This window comes from Lissotriton helveticus, chromosome 6 (genome assembly GCF_964261635.1).
Source record: "Lissotriton helveticus chromosome 6, aLisHel1.1, whole genome shotgun sequence".
NCBI classification, from domain to species: Eukaryota; Metazoa; Chordata; class Amphibia; order Caudata; family Salamandridae; genus Lissotriton; species Lissotriton helveticus.
In genome coordinates this window covers 1,036,130,684-1,036,153,689 of record NC_136067.1, presented here as the reverse complement: position 1 = coordinate 1,036,153,689, position 23,006 = coordinate 1,036,130,684, and the positions used below count along the sequence as shown (strand labels likewise).

The window sequence follows — 23,006 nt, the reverse complement described above, 5'->3', positions numbered from 1 at the left end:
TTTAATATTTATTTTAAATAACCATTGGGGACAAAGTACAGGTATAGATATGAATCAGAATGACTGTGCCCATGCTTTACACTGCCCTAAAAAATAATTTGCAGAAAAGACAAGATTATTTTTACAATCAAATGGAAGGTCTGCTACCTTATGAAGTGCCTCTTATCCAGAGTTTAAGCCTATTATTAATGTTTTGTTGAATGGGCATCTCTTCTCGAGTTACACCAGATATTTTGATTCCTTTGTTTTATACTTTGCCTCCTCATCTTTACATGAATAGGTGTACTTCTGGACCCTTTGTGTGGAGGAAAAGATGCACCTTGGCAGAATTTGCATGTATCTATCAGCTGGCATCTTCCACACAACAGACCTACTCATTCTGCTCTTTCATGTTTAAAAAACCTTAAAATATTGAGAAAAGAAGGAAGCTCCTTTTTTGTGTGGAGCCCAGTCATCACTTTACCCCACATCCAATAAAAATAGACTTATCTGTGTGGGTCCAGTATTTGTTGTCCAAAATTCTAGACATGAAAGGCCTTAAAAAAATGTGCAGCACCCTAATACCCTCCTGAACTTGGAAATCCATACGCAAGTTCACGTTGTGTGCTGCTCAACCTGAAAAGGAGAAGTCTCATCTACAAAAGAATGTTTTAGTCCATTGTATATGTTATACTGAAATATAGGTGAATTAAATCTGGGTCCACTACCTTGCCTGGTAACTTAGGAAATATGGAGAACATCAGCAAGACCTGATTGTCATTTTACTCTTTTACAGTTGGTGATGGGAGTGCTTGCGGGGTGGTGGGGCGGGATGGAGCAGGGTAGGGGGAAGTAAACTATGGAATACGGCCGTACAGAGGTAAGTAAACAAATAAATAAATAAAACAAATTTCGTTGTGTACGTTGCATCGCATTTGGCAATGCAACGCGCAATGAGATTGGTTCTATTTATTATTTGTTGGCTTATCTCTGTACAGTCGTATTCCATAGTTTACCACCCCCCACCCAGCCCCAACCCTGCCCGCCTCACCGCCCGCAGCACTCCCACCACTGGCCGCTTCTGGATATGACTGAAACTGAAAATGGGATTGAGATTGTAAAAAACACTCATGTGCTGAGTATGAGAAGTAGATGGAAATCTAACTATATCAATATCGAGAAATGGTACTTAAGAGTCATTTGAACAGAGTGAAAAGTGGAGTTGTACTTACCGATCAATAATCATCTTGGTGGAACTGGTTCTCTGGTGAGTGTGTGAGGATGCATTTATGTTCTGCCTAGATGTGAGATTTAGTAAAATATCACCAAGATTGAGCCTTTACAGGTGACTGGCCCATGAAGACTTTTGAACGAAGTAAACTTGGCATGAGGATTGAGTGGTAACATAACTCAGTGAGGTGGAACCAGTGGGAGTTATTTGCACACTTATTGAACATATCACTAAGAGTAGGCTCATGTATAGAAAATGAGTCTCAATAACAAGAGCTCCTCTCAATCACAGTACCACTTACATGAATGTTCAGAGCTTCAGCATAAAGGAGATGATTTCCCTCAGTATGGAACTTGTATCTGCAGGAGATAATCCTGTAAGAAACTCAGTGTAACCTCAATGCAGGAAGGGCAGAAGTTCACTTTACTGTAGATGCACCTACCTGTCAAAACCTTTATGAAAAACTGTTTACCATAGAAAACGTGTTGCCACAACAAAGCGTGAGAGCTAACAATAAGAAAAGCAGAAAATGGTATATTACGGTACTTAAACAAGTGATATCTCTTGAGCACAAGGATGTTGATTCACCAAAATTACAAGAGTGGTGGAAGTGACATAATGTGGCCCTCATATAACCAGAAGTAGCATCAGCCGCCAGTGACATAATATGAACTGACATCACATATTAATGAAACAAAACAGTTTAAGAGCCACAAAAATAAAAACAAATCATACTAAAGCAGATAAAATAAATCATTTTCTCTCAGAACTAAGTAGGGAATTGACATCATATGCAAGGAAGGCATACATGAAATGCTGGGGCATAGGAACTAAAGATGATGGGTAAGCTGTCATGAGCCAAATATGACCACAAGTTCCGGGTAAGGCTATCCTCACAGGCCCAGGTACTGGTATCTTAGTGGACTTTTCGCCTAAGTTCTGACTTTAAAACTAAATACAGCTCAGTACTGCCTCAACATGTGTACCTCCCTCTGCCACATTAACAAATTTGAACCTTTCTTACCTACACCATGAGTAGCACGTATTATTGACATGGTGAGAATGGATGAAGATTTGCTGCTACTGTCGCGCCCCACATTCAGCAGTAAAGATGAGCCTCCTTAAAGAGGAAATTGGCAGAAGCTACAGATGGTAAACATTGCTTTTAATGAGCTTTATATACATTCTATTGTGAACTAAGAGGTCACAATAGGAGAACAAGTGGTAGCAAATCAATGTACAAAGGATCCAATTGCTAATTATGGAGATCCCTGAAAAAGGAACACTTCTGAGTACTAAGTAAATGCCCAACCTTTGCAAGTAAAACCACAGACAGGAAGCTGAAGCAGGCGTGAAATTGCCAAGCGGAAGAGGTATGACTGCATTTGGAAAAGCATTTGAATACAGCAAAGGAGCTATATGGTTTTCAACACCTTAAATAACAGATTTCTATAAAGATGTTGCACCAAGGAAATCTTACTTTAGGCTGGATAACCCACAGTATTTAACATCACATAGGCACGACATACTGATGATGACACTTCCTAAAAGCCTATAAATAACATACATATGTAAATGTGCTTGCTGAAATTGTTTCAGAGGCATGAACCAGGTGGACATGAATTTAAGCAATCTGTCTTCTAAACTGTTTCCATCTATCAAAGTTTCCCAATTTGTTGCAAATCTGAAGGGCATATACAGTTAAATAATGAAGGTATCATTGTTTCTGTGCGCGGTGAGCCATATTTATACATTTCGAATAATACGTTACATTCTACTGAGATCAACAGTACAAAAACCACAAACAACTAGGCTAAGTATTCTATTCACTGAGGCTGGGTCAGGAAAAGAGAATATATTCCATAGAAAGAGAGGCATGAAGTATCCATAACTTTCAATCTCACCAGTGGGCAATAAGAGTTGGTGCGATGTGAACGACTGAACATAAACCTTTCATACAGTCTTCTTTAATGGTGTCCCATATTCAAATTCATGACTTTGGATTTTCAGTGGTTTACTCCAAACAGCAACCTCCATTGCAAGGCTATGGCTGCTCACTGTTTTCCGAGAGAACCGCTATAGGTTTCTTCATAATCGTTGCAACATGTTTCCCCCTATTTGCGCACACTTTTGAGGCTTACAACCGCTCTCTAAAGCTTGACAAGAGGCCACCATTTTCTTTTATTTTTTGCAGAAAAAGTTGTCTATGTAAATTTTATAAGGGGGGCACCATTATATACTTTCCTGCTGCACCAAAAACGTTTCCAGTGGCCAACCCAACTAAATACATATCACAGACTTGACAAAATATCATCAATGGCAAACTTAACAGATGGTCACATGAAAGAAAAAGACGTTCATTGGATAGTAAGAATCACATGGAAAACGTCTTACATTAAATGCCTAGCCGCTTACCTTGAAGTTTGCTATCCGATTCTAGAATAATTATTCAGCTTCCAAATAAAAACACAAATTTTCCTTTATTTATTTTCTTAACTGCAACAAATACTTAATTATTTATGATGCAGCTTTTCCCACCAATAGGTGAACATGAAATTTGGTCATGTCAAAAAATGATCACGAAAGATTTTTGTATCTACATATTTTAACCAAAATTACATTTCAACACACAAACACTGTCTCTTTCTCTTAAGGCACAACACATCATTATACACATTCTGATTGCCAAACGTTTATAAAAGACAATAATGCATACCCACCCACACCCATCCCCCCAAAAAGGAAAAATTGCATCCATTTCCAAAGTCAGCTGCTAATAAGATCACAGTAAATTATTCCATCAATAATTTACACATATTACAGGTCTAGACATGATTGTCGTTACATAGTCCGAGTGCATTCCAATTCATATTTTCTGGGTTAGGTAGGATAAAGTCTGATTCAAACCTCAGTGTTGAGAAAATCCCATGATGAGGAATGTTGAACACCACCTTGTCGGTCAGAAAATGAATGTTGATATGCTGGCAGGAGTCCTTTACCAAAGGCTGTTCTCATTCTGCCTAGGGATCGTTCGGTGTGTGCCAGCAACCTCCATGGTTTTTTGTTCAATAAAATGTTGCATATGTAAGACCATAGAGTTTCCTTACGTAGCATTAAAATGCTTACTTCTTTCAACAATTTGAATTCTTCTTCATTCAACAGGAGTTCTTCCCTTTTTAAGACAATCCATATGTGTAAAAAGCCAGAGGCGTTGAATCACACATAAAAATTCAGTGTACTTGAATTATAAAAAGGATCTCCAACTACAGAACACAGTTACAAATACTCTAGTTCCAGTGCTTGATGTAGAGCCAAGAGGTCTGAATGACTTGATATCCTCCAGAATGGCATGTTGTGCTGTTGTCATCGTGGAGATTGTGAGAAGGGAAAAATAGCAAGTGGCACATCAATAAAATGACTGCATTATAAGTCAGCAGAAAGCCCAATAATGAGTCAAACAATATGATTTGGATACAGATACAGCTTTGCAAAACAGATCTGAGATATAGCCTTAAATTTATGAGTCAGATGCATATTCTAATCCACTACATTAGGAGACAGGGCTGAAAAACATAATTTGGGAACTTCAAAACATTAATATCAAGGCACTGAGGTGTAAGCTCGACTCTCATTGGAAAGCTTAGGCTCAAGCATTGAATAAAACCGTATTTTTGTAAATGTATTGAGAGAATTTGTATATTTTCAATTCAGATCTGTTTGCAAACCAATTTTTTTTTACATGATGCCTTCAAACAAAACCCACAACAAAAATCATGCAAACCAAGAACTACATCACCCAAGCACTTCTTCTAAAAAAACTACTAGAGCTCCTTACCATCACCAGTAACAAATAATCTATACAGCGGTAAAAGACATGTTGTGGAAATGAGAATCTGAGACTACGCCAACCTACCCAACAACTGTTGATAAAAGATCATTGATAGACTCCCACAGTGATCAGATTTTTGCAAAAGAGAATTTAATTTACCAGTAGAAATGATACAAGTGAAACAGTATAAAAATGGCAAATGTTTGCAATAAAGTAGATGTGTCTTAACCATGTAGAGCGCAAACAGCAGGAGTGTAATAGCTTTTGTAGGACCTGGAGAATGGCATACACTCCACATTTGTTTTATTCTCACACAAACTGTGGAAACATGCAACTGTACAAACGGGTCAAACATCACAATAATAAATAAAAAATACTCTGCTCTGTTAGGTGGTTAAATGCAACTCCCAGCAGGCCATTCTTGCACCAAGAAACACCCAATTATGGCTTCTTATTTATTAGGCTGAGAAGCAAACATGTGGCTACGCACAGTGTGCATACATATCTGTCTCATTTCCACAGATTCTTTTTTACTCAATAAGAACAATGTAAATAAAAATTAAGGAACCATTTGGCAGCAGCATTTTACATTCCTTATGTGAAAAAGCACTTGCCCCCACATCTACTTCACTTTTGCAAGCAAGTGGAATAATTTTGGTATTAAGTAAAAAAATAAATGAACACTGAAAACAGACTTTTCATTTAAAAAACGTTGATGTAATAATTCCAAATTTGCATTACATTTTGCGGTTTCCAGTGTATATAAATATAGTTTATACATATATAAACTATTTTTGGAGGAAATATATTTGGCACAATATTTAAACAGTATATGTGGGTTTATGTACATAAATACATACATATTTACAGTGAAATACATATTTATGCGTGATATAAATATTATATATATATATATATATATAAACAGAACTACATAAAAGGGATTGGCAGTGTGCTGTAATGTAGCCATCAACAATTTGGACCACAGTGACAAAAAACATCAATAAAGATGACGATTGCCGTGTGGAAGTCATTTAGAAACTTTCATAATGGTCTGTTTGCAGTGTCCACTCCTGATATAATACTTTGTTTTTTATCTATCACAACGTCACTCTCCTTGCATGTATCCACATATCTTTGTGGGTTACTGGCACCTTTGTGTTTTACTGGCGCCTCATAGACAATAGTCTGTCTGACTGAAGTTTGCTGAACTCGTTTTTAGAACGCACTGTCATTTCCACTCTGGATATTTGGCAAAAACACTGCAGAAACAAATGCTGGAATCCAAATGGTTGGGATTTTCAATTTAAAACACAGCTACAGGCATGCTCTTGCTGCTTTGTTTCAGTCTGGTTAACACATTTGCCAGAAGAGGCACTGTGCAAAGCTATGGTAATGCAGACAAAAAAACAGGCTTGCACTAGTAGCTAAATGTCACACCAACGTTTTGTGCGGTTGCTTTACCTTCTTTGCTGCCTGTTCTTCTTCTACACCATCCCCAATTACAACATATACTACTTTTCTGCCAAACCTTTGCATTATTCGCTCAAAGCAACTTTCTTTTCCTGGAAAAAAAAATAAGATAAGAGTTCAGCGCTCAGTTACCTGGTTAGCAGCATGCTCCTCATCGCGGGCATCTCCAATCACAACATATGTTATGTTGGTGCCAAACCGGGACACTATACGTTCAAAACAGCTTTCTTTGCCTGAAAAAACACAATGAACCTCTTATTCTTCAATCACCAAATCAAATACATCTCATAATCACGAAAGTCCAAGTGGAGGTGTCAAGGCAGAGGTCACCTTCATTGTCAGGCTACTGGGATAAAGTAGAAAGATTACAACCTGGAGCTTCAGTTCTTATAAGCTCAGCACTAACTATTGCAATACTCACTCAGAAACTGAAGGAACTCTACCAGGGATGTAATACAACACCTCAATTATATGCATTCCACAGGAAGGGATGAGACACCCTTACAAAACTCGCACACAATATGTTATAACACTTTCAATTTCAAGTAAAAAGGTTTTAGTAAAGACCCCAATTGATCCAGGAGTTGTAGACCAATACAAGTTTATGTTTTCATTCTCTGAATTGAACCTTTTTGGAGCAGGAAAGGGCCAGTTTGACATTAGCCATCCTCCTTTGTGCAGAGGTTTCGTCAGGTTGTTTTTAAGAATTCGGAGAGTCTCCCTTAATTTGCCCCAATATAATCTATAACATCTATCTATGAGTCTTCGGTAATCAGGTGATACGTTTTTTGTGCAGTGCGAGATATGCAACACTTCTGCACTATAACAACTTCTCTCACTGTCATGCTTCTTCTTTGTTTCACATTAATTTATCTTCCCAGGTTCTCACAGTAATAGCTGATTACGATGGCGTGGCATATTTGCTTACATTGGTCAACTTGGAATTGAACTAACTGTACTTTTAGTTTTTGAATGTTGATGCCATCCAGAGTTTGAACCACGTATGCTGGCATATGATTTATTATGCAAATTTTGTGACTACAGTATTTTTATATATTTTTTTAAAACAGATTTTATTGAGTGTTATTATGAAGACAGTATTGAGTGTATACGAGCAGTCATAGTTCATTTATGGTCGGTTTCTTAAGCACAATATAGTATAGCATACAGCGGTATTCAGAACATTATGTATTGGTAATGTGCATTTGTGAGCATATTACGGGCATCAGTTCCACAATTGATAAGAACTGTTAGAGCCTCGCCTGCACTTTGTACCCCTTAGGGTGTGGGTAAAGACCTAACGGACAGCCCCTGCCGTATCCCATCACCTCCTGTTGTGAGCATGCTATTTGTGCCCAGTATGAGGATAATGCGGGGCAAGACCACATCATATGGATGAAGCTGGCATCTTGTTCCACGCATCTGAGGCAGTTTGCCCTTGCTGCAGGGAACATTGCATGCAGTCGGTGCGGCGTAAGGTATGCTCTTTGGGCAATCATGTATTGTATAAATTCAAAACGTGAATTGCAGGAGACTACCTTTGGGTAGGCAAGGACAGACGCCCAGTCTTTATCTGTGAGGGATTCCCCTATATCTGCATCCTACTTCACCCGCAACATGTTTAGGGGTGAGGATATGTACGCCCTTATGCCTGTGTATACTCACTTTGTCAGGTGTCGACCTGTTCCCTATGCACCATGAGAATACGTTGTTGAGTTCCCCAGAACTTTGAAATAGTTGTCCTGTGGTAGGAGATGACACAGTGGCTGCATGTAAACTGTGAAGTGAATCAATAAGTGTATTGTGTCCATTGTCTACACAGTATTGGAGAAGTTTAATTTACATTACCTTTGCTGATAGTGTTTGCAAATAAGTTAATTTTGTTCAAAGAGATTTTCAGAATCTCCTTTGCCCGGAAAGTTCTATACACTTCACTTAGCAAACAAAGAATAGTGAGGCAACTGATACAGAAATGAGGAAACTGTAATGCTGTCTTTGTTTGATCATATCGCTTAGGGCAGGGGCTTAGTGCAGTGGTTCTTAACCTTTTGAGTTATGTGGACTGAATCATTACTGGAAGTCGGGGTCCCCTGCCTAAGCAATTTCTATTATTTGAGTCTAAAAAAAAACCCAACACAAAAACACAGAGAAAAGTATAATTCACACACATACGCAAATTATGAAGTATTTTAACAAAAAATTGTAAAAATCGAAATTTTAATGGGAAGGTTGCAACTTTCCAAAATGTGGTTTTATTTCTAAATGATAACGTGACATGTTAGACTATAGCATAATCCTGCCTTTTTTCGGCTAATGGGTACGTTTTTTCCAGAGCATACCAGGCCATAAATCATTCATGCTGGATTCTGTGCGTATTGTCGGTTTCTATTTTGATTTTTTGTGTATGCATGCTTTATAAATATGGACATAGTGTTTAATTTACTGAACTTTGCAGACCCCTCGAGCGGGCATCAACGACCACCAGGGGTCCACGGATCACAGGTTAAGAACCCTGACTTTGGGTAAACTTTCTATTTTGCTAGGAGCTCCATTCAATTGTGGCCAAACGGAAGCTGCTGATCAAGGTGCCCAGCCTTAGCAACGGCAATCGCCTACTTTAAGAGGAAAATTAAGTATCCCTCTGCAAAAGAGCTGACTTCTGTCTTTAACTAGGCAAGTGTGACAATATCAGGAAACCCAGTAAGCATCCCAAATGTTAAAACCACTGTCTTCTTAGATTCAAATGTAGGAACTTAATCTGAAGGAGCTCTGGGGGAACAAAACCTAAGTGAATTCTATGAGAATCTACAGATGCACAAATATCCAATTGATGATGGACTCTAGTAGAGCTGACACGTTTGAAACCATTTTTGCCAACAGAGAGAAATAACATTCCAACTCGTCATGAATATCACATGTACATTTAATCTAATGAGATGAAATAAAGAAACACCCCTTGATGTTCAACATCAATTTCAGGTTAAATTGGAGAATAGGCTTTCTAAGGGGAAACGTCCCTTAGGACGTAGCCAGAATCACGTTGTGCCTTCACAGCGCCAGTAACAGAACAAAATGCCAAAGCAAGACGTTACAACAACTTGCTTTGGTGTGGGGTGCAATGGTGGAGTGGTGTTGGAATTAAAGTCCAACACCTTTCCTACTGTTACGCAGACTGGAGTTGGAATAGTAAATAAACTATTCCAATATTCAGCGTCCCCCTAAGGCATTCGATCAAATGATGTCGTTTCTAAGGCATGTGTGAAAAATGCATATGGAATTCCGTCATACATTTGCTTAGCACTGAAAAAGTCTCCATCTTTCCAACAAGTCATTCAAGTAAAAAATAAGTTAACTAATAAGCTGGACATTTGTAAGACAATACCGACATACAGAAATTTGCAGTGCTCAGTCTCCACCAGAAAAGGAAGCGATTGGAAATGTAGGAACAAGAAACTAACGGTGTATTAAGCATTCTGCAAATATATATGGGTGACATTTTGTTGTTTATGAACTTAGCAACTATTACGAGGGTTGTTGTAGGGCACATATGTTTTGTATATTTGGGAGGTAATGAAATACTGCAAGCAGCGCTATACAATTAGATAGATTCCTGAAAATGATCTGAACACAACTTTGAACGGCAATATGTGCATACAAACAATGGAAGATTTATTGAATTGATGATGATGAGGGCACACAAACAAAATTACAATATTCATGCAATTGTTATGGTAGACAAGACTTAGGGACTTATTTAGAGTTTGGCGGGCGGCCCGCTGTCTGCTAAGGGGCAGAGGTAATAACCACCAAATTCTAAATAAGCAAGACAGTGCTAAGAGAATATCCCTAACCATATTTCTAGAAACAGCACATTCTCATTTCTGCAAGAGAGGAAAGAGGTGATTTAGTGTTCATTTTAGCACCATGGTCGCAAGTAAGAGGAACCAGAACGGAGCCCTGGCCAGCATGTGCATTGGGTAGGACTGTGATAAGGGGGACAAGGGGAAGCAGTGGACCAGAGGACGCTACAGTGTGAATGCTCTAGCAAGAAATACAAATTTCTGAACGTATGTCCTGTAGAGGAGCTGACCCAAGGCTCTTGATGATCATAGTATTAAAGGCTGTCAGACTCTGATCACTCATGTGATGTGAACTTTGGGAAGTGGGACACTTCTGATATTTCAAAGGGTATGATGTAGCCACCCTAAGAAATTCTTCCGGAAAAAAAGGCGCATTCTTTGCAAAGCATGTGGAAAAAATTGCGGAACGTACTTAGGATAAAATGTATGGATAAAATCATTTATCCCTATAACATCATCATTATTCTTAACACCGCTACCAATAAAGCAAGCCTTCAAAGTCACCATCTCTTGCTGCACAACATTGAAAAAAAAATCATCCATGTTATATAAAACAAAAAGATAAATGTGTGCTTACACTTGTCAAGTGTACATTGAGACAATGTTTTCATTTTATATTTGCATACCTATTTTAGTTGCGCTGTAAATATTTTCAATTGGAAACGCCCCACCTAAGCTGTACAGCAACACTTTAGCAAGTGCTGGGATGAGTTGTGTTGTTGTTACCAGGACATTTACACAGTTACTCCTGAAGAGAAAAAAGAAATAAATCAACTTTTGCTGGACTTGCCTTTATTTTTCTGCTCCGAGTTGTGTCTATAAAAAACCCACAGATCAATAAATGAATGCAATAAACAGTACAGAAAACATTTAGAATTATAGCCTCATCTCAGCTTGCTGATTGTTGTGAGCTAAAATATAATTTGATAAAAAAATATTTGTCGGCTCTAGGCTGTTTTCACGTAACATAAAACAAGTGGTCGTTTCCTAGCACACTGACAGATTACGGAATGTCCTATTCCAATGATGCAGAGTATTCGAACACTTGGACAAGAAATGTAACCATTAGCCTAGGTCCCTTCCGGCTCACCACACTTTATATTAATACACTTAGGGCCAACTGGTCATATCTTAGAAAGCAGACACCATGCTTCAGGAGCCGGGCCCCAAAGAAGACGCTGCTATTCAGGGCCAGCACTTGAATCATCTGTCCTACTATGCCAAGCATGTCTTTCTACCAGGATGCTATTCATTACTTGTTCTCGAGCTATTAAATTCTATCACCAGCCACAGCAAAAATAAACTAGCATGAGTGTGCAGCATACATGGACTACGTTCATCAGGGCAGGGGCAGCTGAAATTAGTGGTCAATTAGCCGCAATGCTCCCAGGTTTGTGCTCACTTTCAACGCAAGCATTGAGAAGAGACAACATTCTTGATTCCTTGTATGTCCTTCAAAGTGCGGTGGAAGAAGAACGATATTTATAAAACGTACACACATCTGTATAATGGCTGCCAGTTTCGCCTGCCCAAAATCTATCCATTTACTAAAATACTTAAGACCAATAGATGAACGGTATATTATTAGTATATAAACACAACTGACAAGTGCGTAGTTATATCAGCTGAAGCGGGGTTGCCAGTAAGGCAGAAAACATTGGTTTATGGCCCTTCCTATCTTTGATCTGTGGCTCGAGGTACTGCAACAATAATTACCATAACATAGGTGTGTGATAGGGGCCAAGCGTTGCAAGAGTAGCGAAAAAAGCAGTGATAGGCAGAAAGGGAAATTATTTTAAAAGTAAAGAAAAAGTAAGTGAGACTAAATAGAGTCAGAGGGTGAGAACGAAGGAAGGAGAATAGAATGGAAATAAGGAGGGAAAGATGGAAAATAAAAGGGAAGCAGAATGAAAAAAGGCTCAAAAGATGGAAGGAAATAAAAAAAGAGGGAAGGATGAAGATGGAAGGAACAAATAAACCGAAAAATGGAAGGAGGTAAAGAAATAAAGAGAACTGGAAAATAGAAGGAAATAACAGAAAGAAGAAATGGGAGGCAGAAGGGCAAAGGAAGAAAAAAAAAAGAAAGTATTAACAAATCAAAGGAATACAAAAAAGGATAGAGCAAAGAGTGAAGGAAGGATAAGAGGATGATAAGAACGGAGAGAACAAGAAAATAATGAATGATTTAGAAGGATGGAAAGAAGGAAAATAAATACAATGTTATATAACGATGGACAGAAAGATAAAAACAATGAGTGATGGAACGAAAGAAGGATGGACAGAACGAAAGGAAAATGCAAAAAAAGTAAAGACATGATAATAGAAAGCATTAAAGATGGACAGAAAGGGGGACAGGATGAAAGAAGAAAAAGAAAGAATGAAAGAAAGAAAGAAAGAAATCAATGCAGTTTAAATGCTTTTTTTTTATACCAATTTCCTTTGAAATCATGTTTGTAAAATGCAATATTTTATAAATGGTCCTTGAGCGAACAACATTCACTGGCTTTTATAGAAAAAGTTGTGATTGCTCACTATGATCCATCATTTAATTTTATAGAGCTCATAGAGGGGGTAGTTTTATTCTCCTGGCTACACTCTTGCAACTGGACAACGATTATCTTGTTGTAACGAGACTCAGTTAGTCTAATTTAATTTAGTCCAGGCTCCTGATGAAAATCTCTTTACATTAAAAACAGACCATTTTCTAGCAGCAAAACATGCGTTGGTTCTACATATTTCGGTAAAATATCCAAGGAAAGCAGAATCAGTAATTCCTGTGGATTTTGAGACGGTAAACTGAGATTTTTCTACCAATACATCCTATACCCCCGTTTTATTATTTTACCTGCGAAAGAGACATACTGAGGCCCTTGATTAAGGCACATGCATCCTTGTACAAGATCAGTGACCTACAGAAGCGATTAGAGTTGGTACTCCCAGAAGAAATACTGACAGTGTGTATATATACTCTCGGCTGACCGAGGTAGGTACTCTCGCCAATGAGACAATGCAAACAGAGACGCAGAAGAAGTGTGGTAATCCAAGGAGGCGTTCAGCAAGAACCCACGGTGGCAAAGAAGTGTACAAAAACAAAGAAACAAAAAACACACACACACACACACACGAATCGAGACTGGTGGGGTTTGGGAAAGGATCAGTAAAAGGGATTGTTCTGCTAAAGCAAAACAGCACAGGGAGACATTTGAAACGGTAAGACCTAGGGAAATACTGTTTTCCCATCCTGATTTGATATTCCTCCTTTGAAACATGGCCTAATTAAGAATTTTTGTTTTCTTTTTCAGTTTTACTGCAGTGATTAAGTTTGTTAAGAAACCCCATGAAAGAAATTGGGTTATTGATTGAGGGGGGTGGGAGCCCTACTCAAGCAATAACTACAATACTTGCGAGAGTGAACTAAAAAAGTCACTAAATTAACCTGTGCTTCACCCTCTGGTAGCTTGGCACATAAGCAGACAGGCCTAACTTTGAGTCAATATGTAAAGTTTTTATGCAGCACACAAAGAGTAAGAAAGTGAAAACACGACATAAGAAACATCCCAAACCAATGTAGAACAATACAGTAGACGTTAATAAATACAATGACCCCAAAGTAAATTAAATCTAATCGGTAGAACCGGAATTATGAATTTTTAAAATTTTCAGTGAAAACTAGCACTTACAACATCAAAGTGCCAACCATGGGTAGTTTGTTGCATGAGACCGGGTCAAAGTCAAAAGTTAAGGCCCACTGGGATGGAGCGTAGGTGAGACACAGGCTTGAACAAAAGTTCTTGAGAAGGTAGAGTTCAGCGGGGCAAGGCAGGAGGCTGTGCCTGAGGAGGATTCGTCGATGTCGGGAAAAGCTGGATTTCTAGCCCAAAGTGGTCATTGTGGATGGGGAGCCCGGTGAAGATTTTTTATCTGCGGACTGAAAGACAACTTTTTGGAAGTTGAACATCTCCAGCGAGACAAGGCTGCTAGCTGTAGCCATAGAGGGCTCCACATGGCCAGATACTGGCACTGAGAGGTCCCTCTGAATAGGATCTACTGCTGCAGAAAAGGACGTAGCGGGAGCTACAGAGAAGTCAGGCTAACTGGAGATGCACCTTGGACAGATCGGCTGGCAGGCAGGTCCCAGTCTTCTCTCAGTTCTCTTTGGAGGTTTGTGGCAAAAAAGTTTGTAAGTCCCATTTTTTAGGTTTTGGCAGTAGTAGGACCACCAATACCGCTTCCTCGGGTCCATGACCTAGAGGGTGGTGAGTTAGGACTCACTCCAGCAGAGGGCAGCTGCCCGGTTCAAGGCCTCAGCTGCTTATGTCCCTGTAGCGCACACAGGGGGCCAGCCAACTAGACATTGGAATCCCATCTGGTGGTCCTCGGTTCAAGAAGATGGTCCAGGTCTCTTTTAAGCAACAAGGCAGTCCTTCAAGCAGCAGGGCAATCCTTTGGTGGCCGGGAAGTCCTTTTGAAGTCTTCCACGGGTCTGGGTGTGTACTGAAGACCAGTGCTGAAGGTCCAAAATGTATACCTGGTGCCAGCCTTTTGTGTGGGTGATCACACTGTCCTACCACCACATCTAGTTCTGGAAAGTTGTTCCATTCCCTTGTAAAGGCTCCAAGAAGTATAGAGTGACATAAAGCTAGCGTCAGGTTCCTTTGGGTATGCTGGAGCCAAGTCCATTGAAGTGTATGTTGGGCACGAAACAGCTCAACCCCCAGGTATCCTGTGAGGATAGCCTATCCTGTCCACACCTAGTCCCCTTTGGGTCACTGTCTGGAAGGAATACACAAACCCCAGTGCCAATGACACTGGCAGAAGACACAAACAGTTAGGACAGGAAAATGCCAACTTGCTAAAAGGGGCAGTTTTAGAATAGTGACTTAAAATCTGACTTTATCATTAAAGAGGATTTTAAATTACATTATATGAGTCTAAACATGACAACCCTACCTACGCCCAATCCAACGACCATGTTTTAGGGAGAGAGCACAAGCGTTTTATCACTGGTTAGCAATGGTCAAGAACACAGAGTCCTAGTGCCACATCTAGGTAACAGGAGGGCAGAAGGCAAAAGGTTTGAGGAAATACCAAACCATGGATATCAGGTCTACAATCCCGCTGTTAGAAATTTGGTCAGTGGTTGACTGGGGTGTGAGCCCTTGTCAAGCAGCAACAGCAATCCTAGTCAGGGTACAGCACAAGCAACCCCCAAATTAAGCTGCACTCGCCCCTGGTAGCTTGGCACAGAGCAGTCAGGCTTACCTTAGAGGCAATGTGTAAAGTATTTGTGAAACACTTCAAACAGTAAAACTGTGAAACCACTACACAAAATGGATCCCACATTTGGTTAGAAAAATAGAGTGTATTTTAATTGATAAAACAAGACCAAAATAACAAAATCCAATTAGTGTAACGGGAGGCACTAAATTTCAAAGTTTATAGTGAAAATAGTGGCAAGAAGCACAAAGCACTATTGGGGAAATCTGGTTACGCCAGACCAGGGCACCATCACAAGTTCAGGCTGACTGCGATGGAGTGCGATCCGGCTACAGGGACCCAGCTATGCCAGCTGAACAAAGCACCTTAAATCCTGCTTGGGCAGAATTGCGTGGACCTGTGTCAAAGATGCGCTGTGCAACCAAAGCAATGAATTGGTTCCAAGATGTGCCGAGGCTGCGGTGTGAGGACCAGCTGCATCATTGTCGAGGGTCCTGCTGATGAGGCTTGTGAAGCTAAGTCCGGCATCAGGATGCATTTCGCAGCTGGTAATGCATTCGTTCTGTAGAGCTGCGAGGCTGCAATACATAGTCCGTCCTCTAGGCTGCCGCCGATGAGAGATGCAAGGACCTGGACTGTGGATGCGTCACGCCGTCGGGTGATGTGTGGGTTCCGAAGACTTGCAGGGCTAGGATTTGCTCGGGGTCCAATCAATGCAGCGATTCTGCTCGGGGATGCACTGTCTCAGCCAAGGAGATGCATCAGCTCTGCTGGCTATGTGGTGGTTCTGCTGGCAAGCACCTTAGGTCCACTTGCAAGGAACCAGGACTGGCAGGGTAGACTCACAGATGCAGAAGGTTGGAAGTATGTTATGTCCCTGAGGCTTCCAATTAGGAGGCCAGACAATTAGCTCTTGGAGTCACTCTGATTTCTGGGTTCAAGAGATGCAGGTTTAGTTGTTCTCACCCAGGCAAGAGGGTAGCAGGCAGCAGATCAGCACAGCAAAGCAGGAGCAGTCCTCCAGCAGCACAGCAGTACTTCTTCCTGGCAGGGTATCCACAGGTCCAGACGTGTACTGTAGTGGTGGTGTATAAGATCCTTCTTTTATACACATTTGTGCATCTGAAGTGTGGAGATGCTTCTAGAGGCACACTTTTCAAGTGCACAGATACCTTGCCTACCCTGCCCTGGCTCCAGACTTTCTGTGGGGACAGGACACAGCCTATTCAGATGTAAGTGAGGCAGAGACCACCTCCTCCCTCCCATCCTGCCAGTAATGGATGGTCCACCCAGTCACATCTAAGGTCCTATTGTGTGTGGCTATCTAGGAAGAATACACAAAGCCCAACTGCCAACTACACCAAGTCATCCGACCAGAGATAGTCTGCAGGCACCAAATGGCTAAGGAAAGTAAATGTCACTGTTCAAAAAGTGGCATTTTCAGAATTGCAATTTAAAATATGACTTCACCATAAGTTAGGATTCCAGAGACACCAAACTTGAATGTCCTATCTTTCCATTTGGAAATGATGCTTATAAAATAAATAAGGCCATTTTATTGTTATCTGATGGGAGATACAAACCTTATAGTGGTGAAATCTGAATTTAAGAGTTTTTCACTACCAGGACATGTAAAACTTTAAAGTACATGTCCTGCTTATTAACTACCTTGTACCCTGTCCTTTGGGCTGTCCAAGGTTTACCCTAGGGGTGACTTACATGTATTAAAAAAGAAGGTTTGGGCCTGGCAAAAGGTTTACTTTGCCTGGTCGAAATGGCAGTTTGAACTGCACACACAGGCTCTGCAATGGCAGGCCTGAGACATGTTTAAAGGGCTACTTAAGTGGGTGGCATAATCGGGGCTCCAGGTTCACTAATATCATTTATTTTACAGGCCCTGGGCCCAGGTAGTGCACTCTACTGGAGACTTATAAGTAAATTAAATATGTCAATTGGGTATGAGCCAATGTTACCACGTTTTAGGTAAAGAGCACAGGCACTTTAGCACTGGTTAGCAGTGGTAAGGTACACTGGGTCCTGAGGCCAGCAAAAACAAAGTAAGCAAAAAAAGGAGGTCTGAAGACAAGACATTTGGGGAAACCACATACAGGATGCCAGGTCTAACACTCATCATTTCTACCTTATTTAGTTTGTCAAGAGACCCACACCTCCCTTCACCTGATGCTGTAAAAATGTAAAAATATCAGTTATGTATTGAAGGAAAAGTCTCAAAAGAAGGTATTGCATGTGACAGGTGTGTGAGAGGAGTGAAAAGAAACTTACAATTGTTTCTTGAAGACTGTGTTCCTGTATATTACAATTCACTTGTTCAAGAGGAAAGCAACCACAGACCTTTACAAAAGGATACTCTCGCTCTGCAACAATACACTTAGATCTGTGAATCTTCACATATCCCCTCTACAATGGAAATATACACAAGGCATGAAGGACACAGGCTAATCATTTCCTCACACTGGGAGCGCTATGGGCGCAAAATTAGCCTAGACTCGCCTCCAGCAACTGCAAATAAAGACAAGAGACCCAGTACCCTATGAATATCTCTGAAACAATACACTGATGACCAATATAGAAAAAAAGGTGCCGTAACAGCTGCCCATACTATCCAAACAAAATGTGCATTGAATGCATTACTCTCACACATTGCTAAAATTTCACTGCATCGTGGCAGGGCTGGGAAAATGTTATCTGGTAGTACAACTAATACACAGACCCATGCTGGGAGGAAGTAGCATCAACCCCCAATACACTCCTCATTAATCCCTTGTATAGTGGGTCAGTTGGGACAAACAAAAATGAACAAAGCTGTGTATATCAAATATCACAAGTATTTAACAACAATTGTTATTCTCTTCCTGGCACCCCCAAAGGATGGAGCCTGTCTCCATCCAGTAAAAGAGTTTCCAAAGGTAGTAGTTTATTCTAGATCAAATGAATTGTTTAGTTACATATACAGTTTTAAAATATATGCATCGAGGAAGATATGTTTTGCCAAATGAAATAAGGTTGGTAGCAAACAATAGATTGAAGAATTAAAGCATACACAATTAATGAAAAAGTATTTGTCAGAAAAGGTAAAGGACACCAATGATCGTAACTGAGGCAATGAAATGGTGAGCAAACCCAACCCCAAAATATAACAGTAGGCACTTCATGGCGTTTATTATCCAGCACCAGGCATATACTGAAAGCAACATGGCTTGTAACTACTTTGATAGACCTCAGCTCATGCACCACAAACCTACCTTGTACTAATAATTGATAATGATTTTAGTGCATTCGATAGCCACGAGTCCGTCAGGGCTTCAATCTCAGCTCGTAGCTGCAGCCAGGCATCCCTTTTAGCTGGACCAAGGAGCCCTTCAACGAAAAACGAATAAGAATGGAAAAATAGTCCATGGGAAAAATGCAGGAGAAAACACTGTCAGGTTGATTAATAGAACAAGAATACGTAGCTCAATCTACACAAATGAACATAAGTAGCATGTTTTGGTGCTTTTATTGCACAAAATAAAGTGGTATAAAAACCCACATTTCAGAGGGAACAATGAAATACAATAAATAATTCATAGCTGTCTATGAAATATGATTTCATCATCATAAAGACAGCCCCCAATCACTTTACAGAGCTTTAACATTGTTGGACTACAAGGATTATACGGCACAGGACCAAATCAGGAGGAAAGGTTATCGAAATAATGCACAAAAAAACAATGTGGAACATTATCTGTCAATAATATTTTTATAGAAACAACATTTGTGGTGGAATTTTAAATTTTGTACATTATGCGGCAAATGCAGTAAATCCATAAATATTTGGTAAATGCTGTAGTCACAGAATCATCCAAATCTACTATCATCATTATCAACTGTTTGAAGGTAAACCAATCCTAAACATTCTAATTCCAGTAGCAAGTTTTGGTTGCACTTTGAAGAAAACAGCTTTGCAAACTAATAATCTCAAATAAACATGTGGCATACAAAATAAGTACCAGGCGTTATTTATTATTTAATACTATAACTCTGTGGGGTCGATTCCGATCCGGTAAAATCCCCGTCCGTACGATTCGTATCCGGAGCCGTTTCCGTACGACTCGTACGGACGCCGTACGACCGGACGATTCCGATCCCGATCGTCCGACCCGGGCGCGATTCGTACGGTACACGTCGATTCGTACGGAAAAGCGCACGATCACCTACACACCGTACGGCGCGTACCCCCCATGATCGCAGGGGTACGCGCCGTACCCCTGTGATCATGCGGGGTACGTGCCGTACACCCAGCGTACATGGGGTACGTGCCGTACACCCACCGTACATGGGGTACGGTGCGTACCCCATGTACGCTGGGTGTACGGCACGTACCCCGCATGATCACAGGGGTACGGTGCGTACCCCTGCGATCATGGGGGGTACGTGCCGTACCCGGGGGGGGGCGTTTCGTACCTGTTTCGGCGCGAACTCTGCGTTTAAGACTGTTTTCGGCTCCCGTAGGAAAAGGGTCGTACGGCGCGTACCCGACACGGATCGTACTTGCTGGGTCGTAAAAACCAGCCGCGAACCGTAGTGATGTCGCGTACAGCCGGTTCCGAGTGAAACTCGTACGGAGATCTGAGTCTTACGGAGTCCTGTACGACTCGTACGGAGTTTGGCACCTGGTACGGATCGTACTTCGTCGTACGTACGGGATGTCTACGGGTACGATTCGTATGGGGAAAAAACTCTCCGTACGACGATTCGGAGCGCATTTTACCGGATCAGAATCGACCTGTGTGTTCTTGTATGTATGTATGTGTATATATATATATATACATATATATATACATACATACACACACACACACACGCACACACACGTACTCACACACACACACACACACACACACACACACACCCCTTTCTGGCATTTGCCAGTAGGCAGTTATAATTAGGACCATGTTTCCGTAGGAAAAGCGTTTTTTGACTTGGCTATATCTTTGGCGCCGTTTGATGAATCTTCACGAAAGTCTCCCCAGAAAACTGTAAAGTTAGGTCTTGTTGTGCATGGAACGTTTTGGGGTGATTCGTCAAGCAGTGGGAAGTGGGGGGTCAAAGAAAAGTATGTTTTCCATGTTATTTCCCACAGGAGCTTTGAAAACACTACAGCCCGAACCACTGGATGGAATCACACTGAATTTAGCAGAAAGGTAGATTTTGTTACGCAAATCACACTTCCAGTTATTTGCCGTAAATCCGTTCAGTAGTTTGTGAGCAATTAAAGGAAATCCAAATTTGGATATCAGCAATCGTGGCTAATTAGTGAATAATAATGAACTTGTGCAGAGAGCTCTGATTGACTGCTAAAACTTCAACCAGGAATTGCTAACAGTCATAATAGGACACGGTTTCAGCCAAGTTCTCTCCCCAACCTCCCCAAAATAGACGTAAAAAAAAAAAAAGAAAAGAATACGTAGCTCAATCTACACAAATGAACATAAGTAGCATGTTTTGGTGCTTTTATTGCACAAAATAAAGTGGTATAAAAACCCACATTTCAGAGGGAACAATGAAATACAATAAATAATTCATAGCTGTCTATGAAATATGATTTCATCATCATAAAGACAGCCCCCAATCACTTTACAGAGCTTTAACATTGTTGGACTACAAGGATTATACGGCACAGGACCAAATCAGGAGGAAAGGTTATCGAAATAATGCACAAAAAAACAATGTGGAACATTATCTGTCAATAATATTTTTATAGAAACAACATTTGTGGTGGAATTTTAAATTTTGTACATTATGCGGCAAATGCAGTAAATCCATAAATATTTGGTAAATGCTGTAGTCACAGAATCATCCAAATCTACTATCATCATTATCAACTGTTTGAAGGTAAACCAATCCTAAACATTCTAATTCCAGTAGCAAGTTTTGGTTGCACTTTGAAGAAAACAGCTTTGCAAACTAATAATCTCAAATAAACATGTGGCATACAAAATAAGTACCAGGCGTTATTTATTATTTAATACTATAACTCTGTGGGGTCGATTCCGATCCGGTAAAATCCCCGTCCGTACGATTCGTATCCGGAGCCGTTTCCGTACGACTCGTACGGACGCCGTACGACCGGACGATTCCGATCCCGATCGTCCGACCCGGGCGCGATTCGTACGGTACACGTCGATTCGTACGGAAAAGCGCACGATCACCTACACACCGTACGGCGCGTACCCCCCATGATCGCAGGGGTACGCGCCGTACCCCTGTGATCATGCGGGGTACGTGCCGTACACCCAGCGTACATGGGGTACGTGCCGTACACCCACCGTACATGGGGTACGGTGCGTACCCCATGTACGCTGGGTGTACGGCACGTACCCCGCATGATCACAGGGGTACGGTGCGTACCCCTGTGATCATGGGGGGTACGTGCCGTACCCGGGGGGGGGCGTTTCGTACCTGTTTCGGCGCGAACTCTGCGTTTAAGACTGTTTTCGGCTCCCGTAGGAAAAGGGTCGTACGGCGCGTACCCGACACGGATCGTACTTGCTGGGTCGTAAAAACCAGCCGCGAACCGTAGTGATGTCGCGTACAGCCGGTTCCGAGTGAAACTCGTACGGAGATCTGAGTCTTACGGAGTCCTGTACGACTCGTACGGAGTTTGGCACCTGGTACGGATCGTACTTCGTCGTACGTACGGGATGTCTACGGGTACGATTCGTATGGGGAAAAAACTCTCCGTACGACGATTCGGAGCGCATTTTACCGGATCAGAATCGACCTGTGTGTTCTTGTATGTATGTATGTGTATATATATATATATATACATATATATATACATACATACACACACACACACACGCACACACACGTACTCACACACACACACACACACACACACACACACACACACCCCTTTCTGGCATTTGCCAGTAGGCAGTTATAATTAGGACCATGTTTCCGTAGGAAAAGCGTTTTTTGACTTGGCTATATCTTTGGCGCCGTTTGATGAATCTTCACGAAAGTCTCCCCAGAAAACTGTAAAGTTAGGTCTTGTTGTGCATGGAACGTTTTGGGGTGATTCGTCAAGCAGTGGGAAGTGGGGGGTCAAAGAAAAGTATGTTTTCCATGTTATTTCCCACAGGAGCTTTGAAAACACTACAGCCCGAACCACTGGATGGAATCACACTGAATTTAGCAGAAAGGTAGATTTTGTTACGCAAATCACACTTCCAGTTATTTGCCGTAAATCCGTTCAGTAGTTTGTGAGCAATTAAAGGAAATCCAAATTTGGATATCAGCAATCGTGGCTAATTAGTGAATAATAATGAACTTGTGCAGAGAGCTCTGATTGACTGCTAAAACTTCAACCAGGAATTGCTAACAGTCATAATAGGACACGGTTTCAGCCAAG

General features: G+C 40.9%; 1 protein-coding gene across 12 annotated transcripts in view; it reads right to left on the bottom strand.

The window, feature by feature from the left end:
* Window positions 1-3,671: 3,671 nt before the first annotated feature.
* LOC144763243 (protein phosphatase EYA4) overlaps window positions 3,672-23,006 on the bottom strand; it is a 645,968-nt gene continuing 626,633 nt past the window's right edge. For 9 of the 12 annotated variants that reach the window (XM_078648660.1, XM_078648668.1, XM_078648665.1 and 6 more), the window contains 4 exons: window positions 18,853-18,967; window positions 10,999-11,120; window positions 6,504-6,604; window positions 3,672-4,567 (listed from right to left, as the gene is read on the bottom strand). In XM_078648660.1, the coding sequence (XP_078504786.1) occupies window positions 4,487-4,567; window positions 6,504-6,604; window positions 10,999-11,120; window positions 18,853-18,967 (419 nt within the window). In that variant the 3' untranslated portion in view covers window positions 3,672-4,486. Of the gene's footprint in view, window positions 4,568-6,503; window positions 6,605-6,644; window positions 6,746-10,998; window positions 11,121-18,852; window positions 18,968-23,006 lie in introns of all 12 variants that reach the window. The other 3 variants (XM_078648664.1, XM_078648666.1, XM_078648670.1) reach the window with 1 other exon arrangement.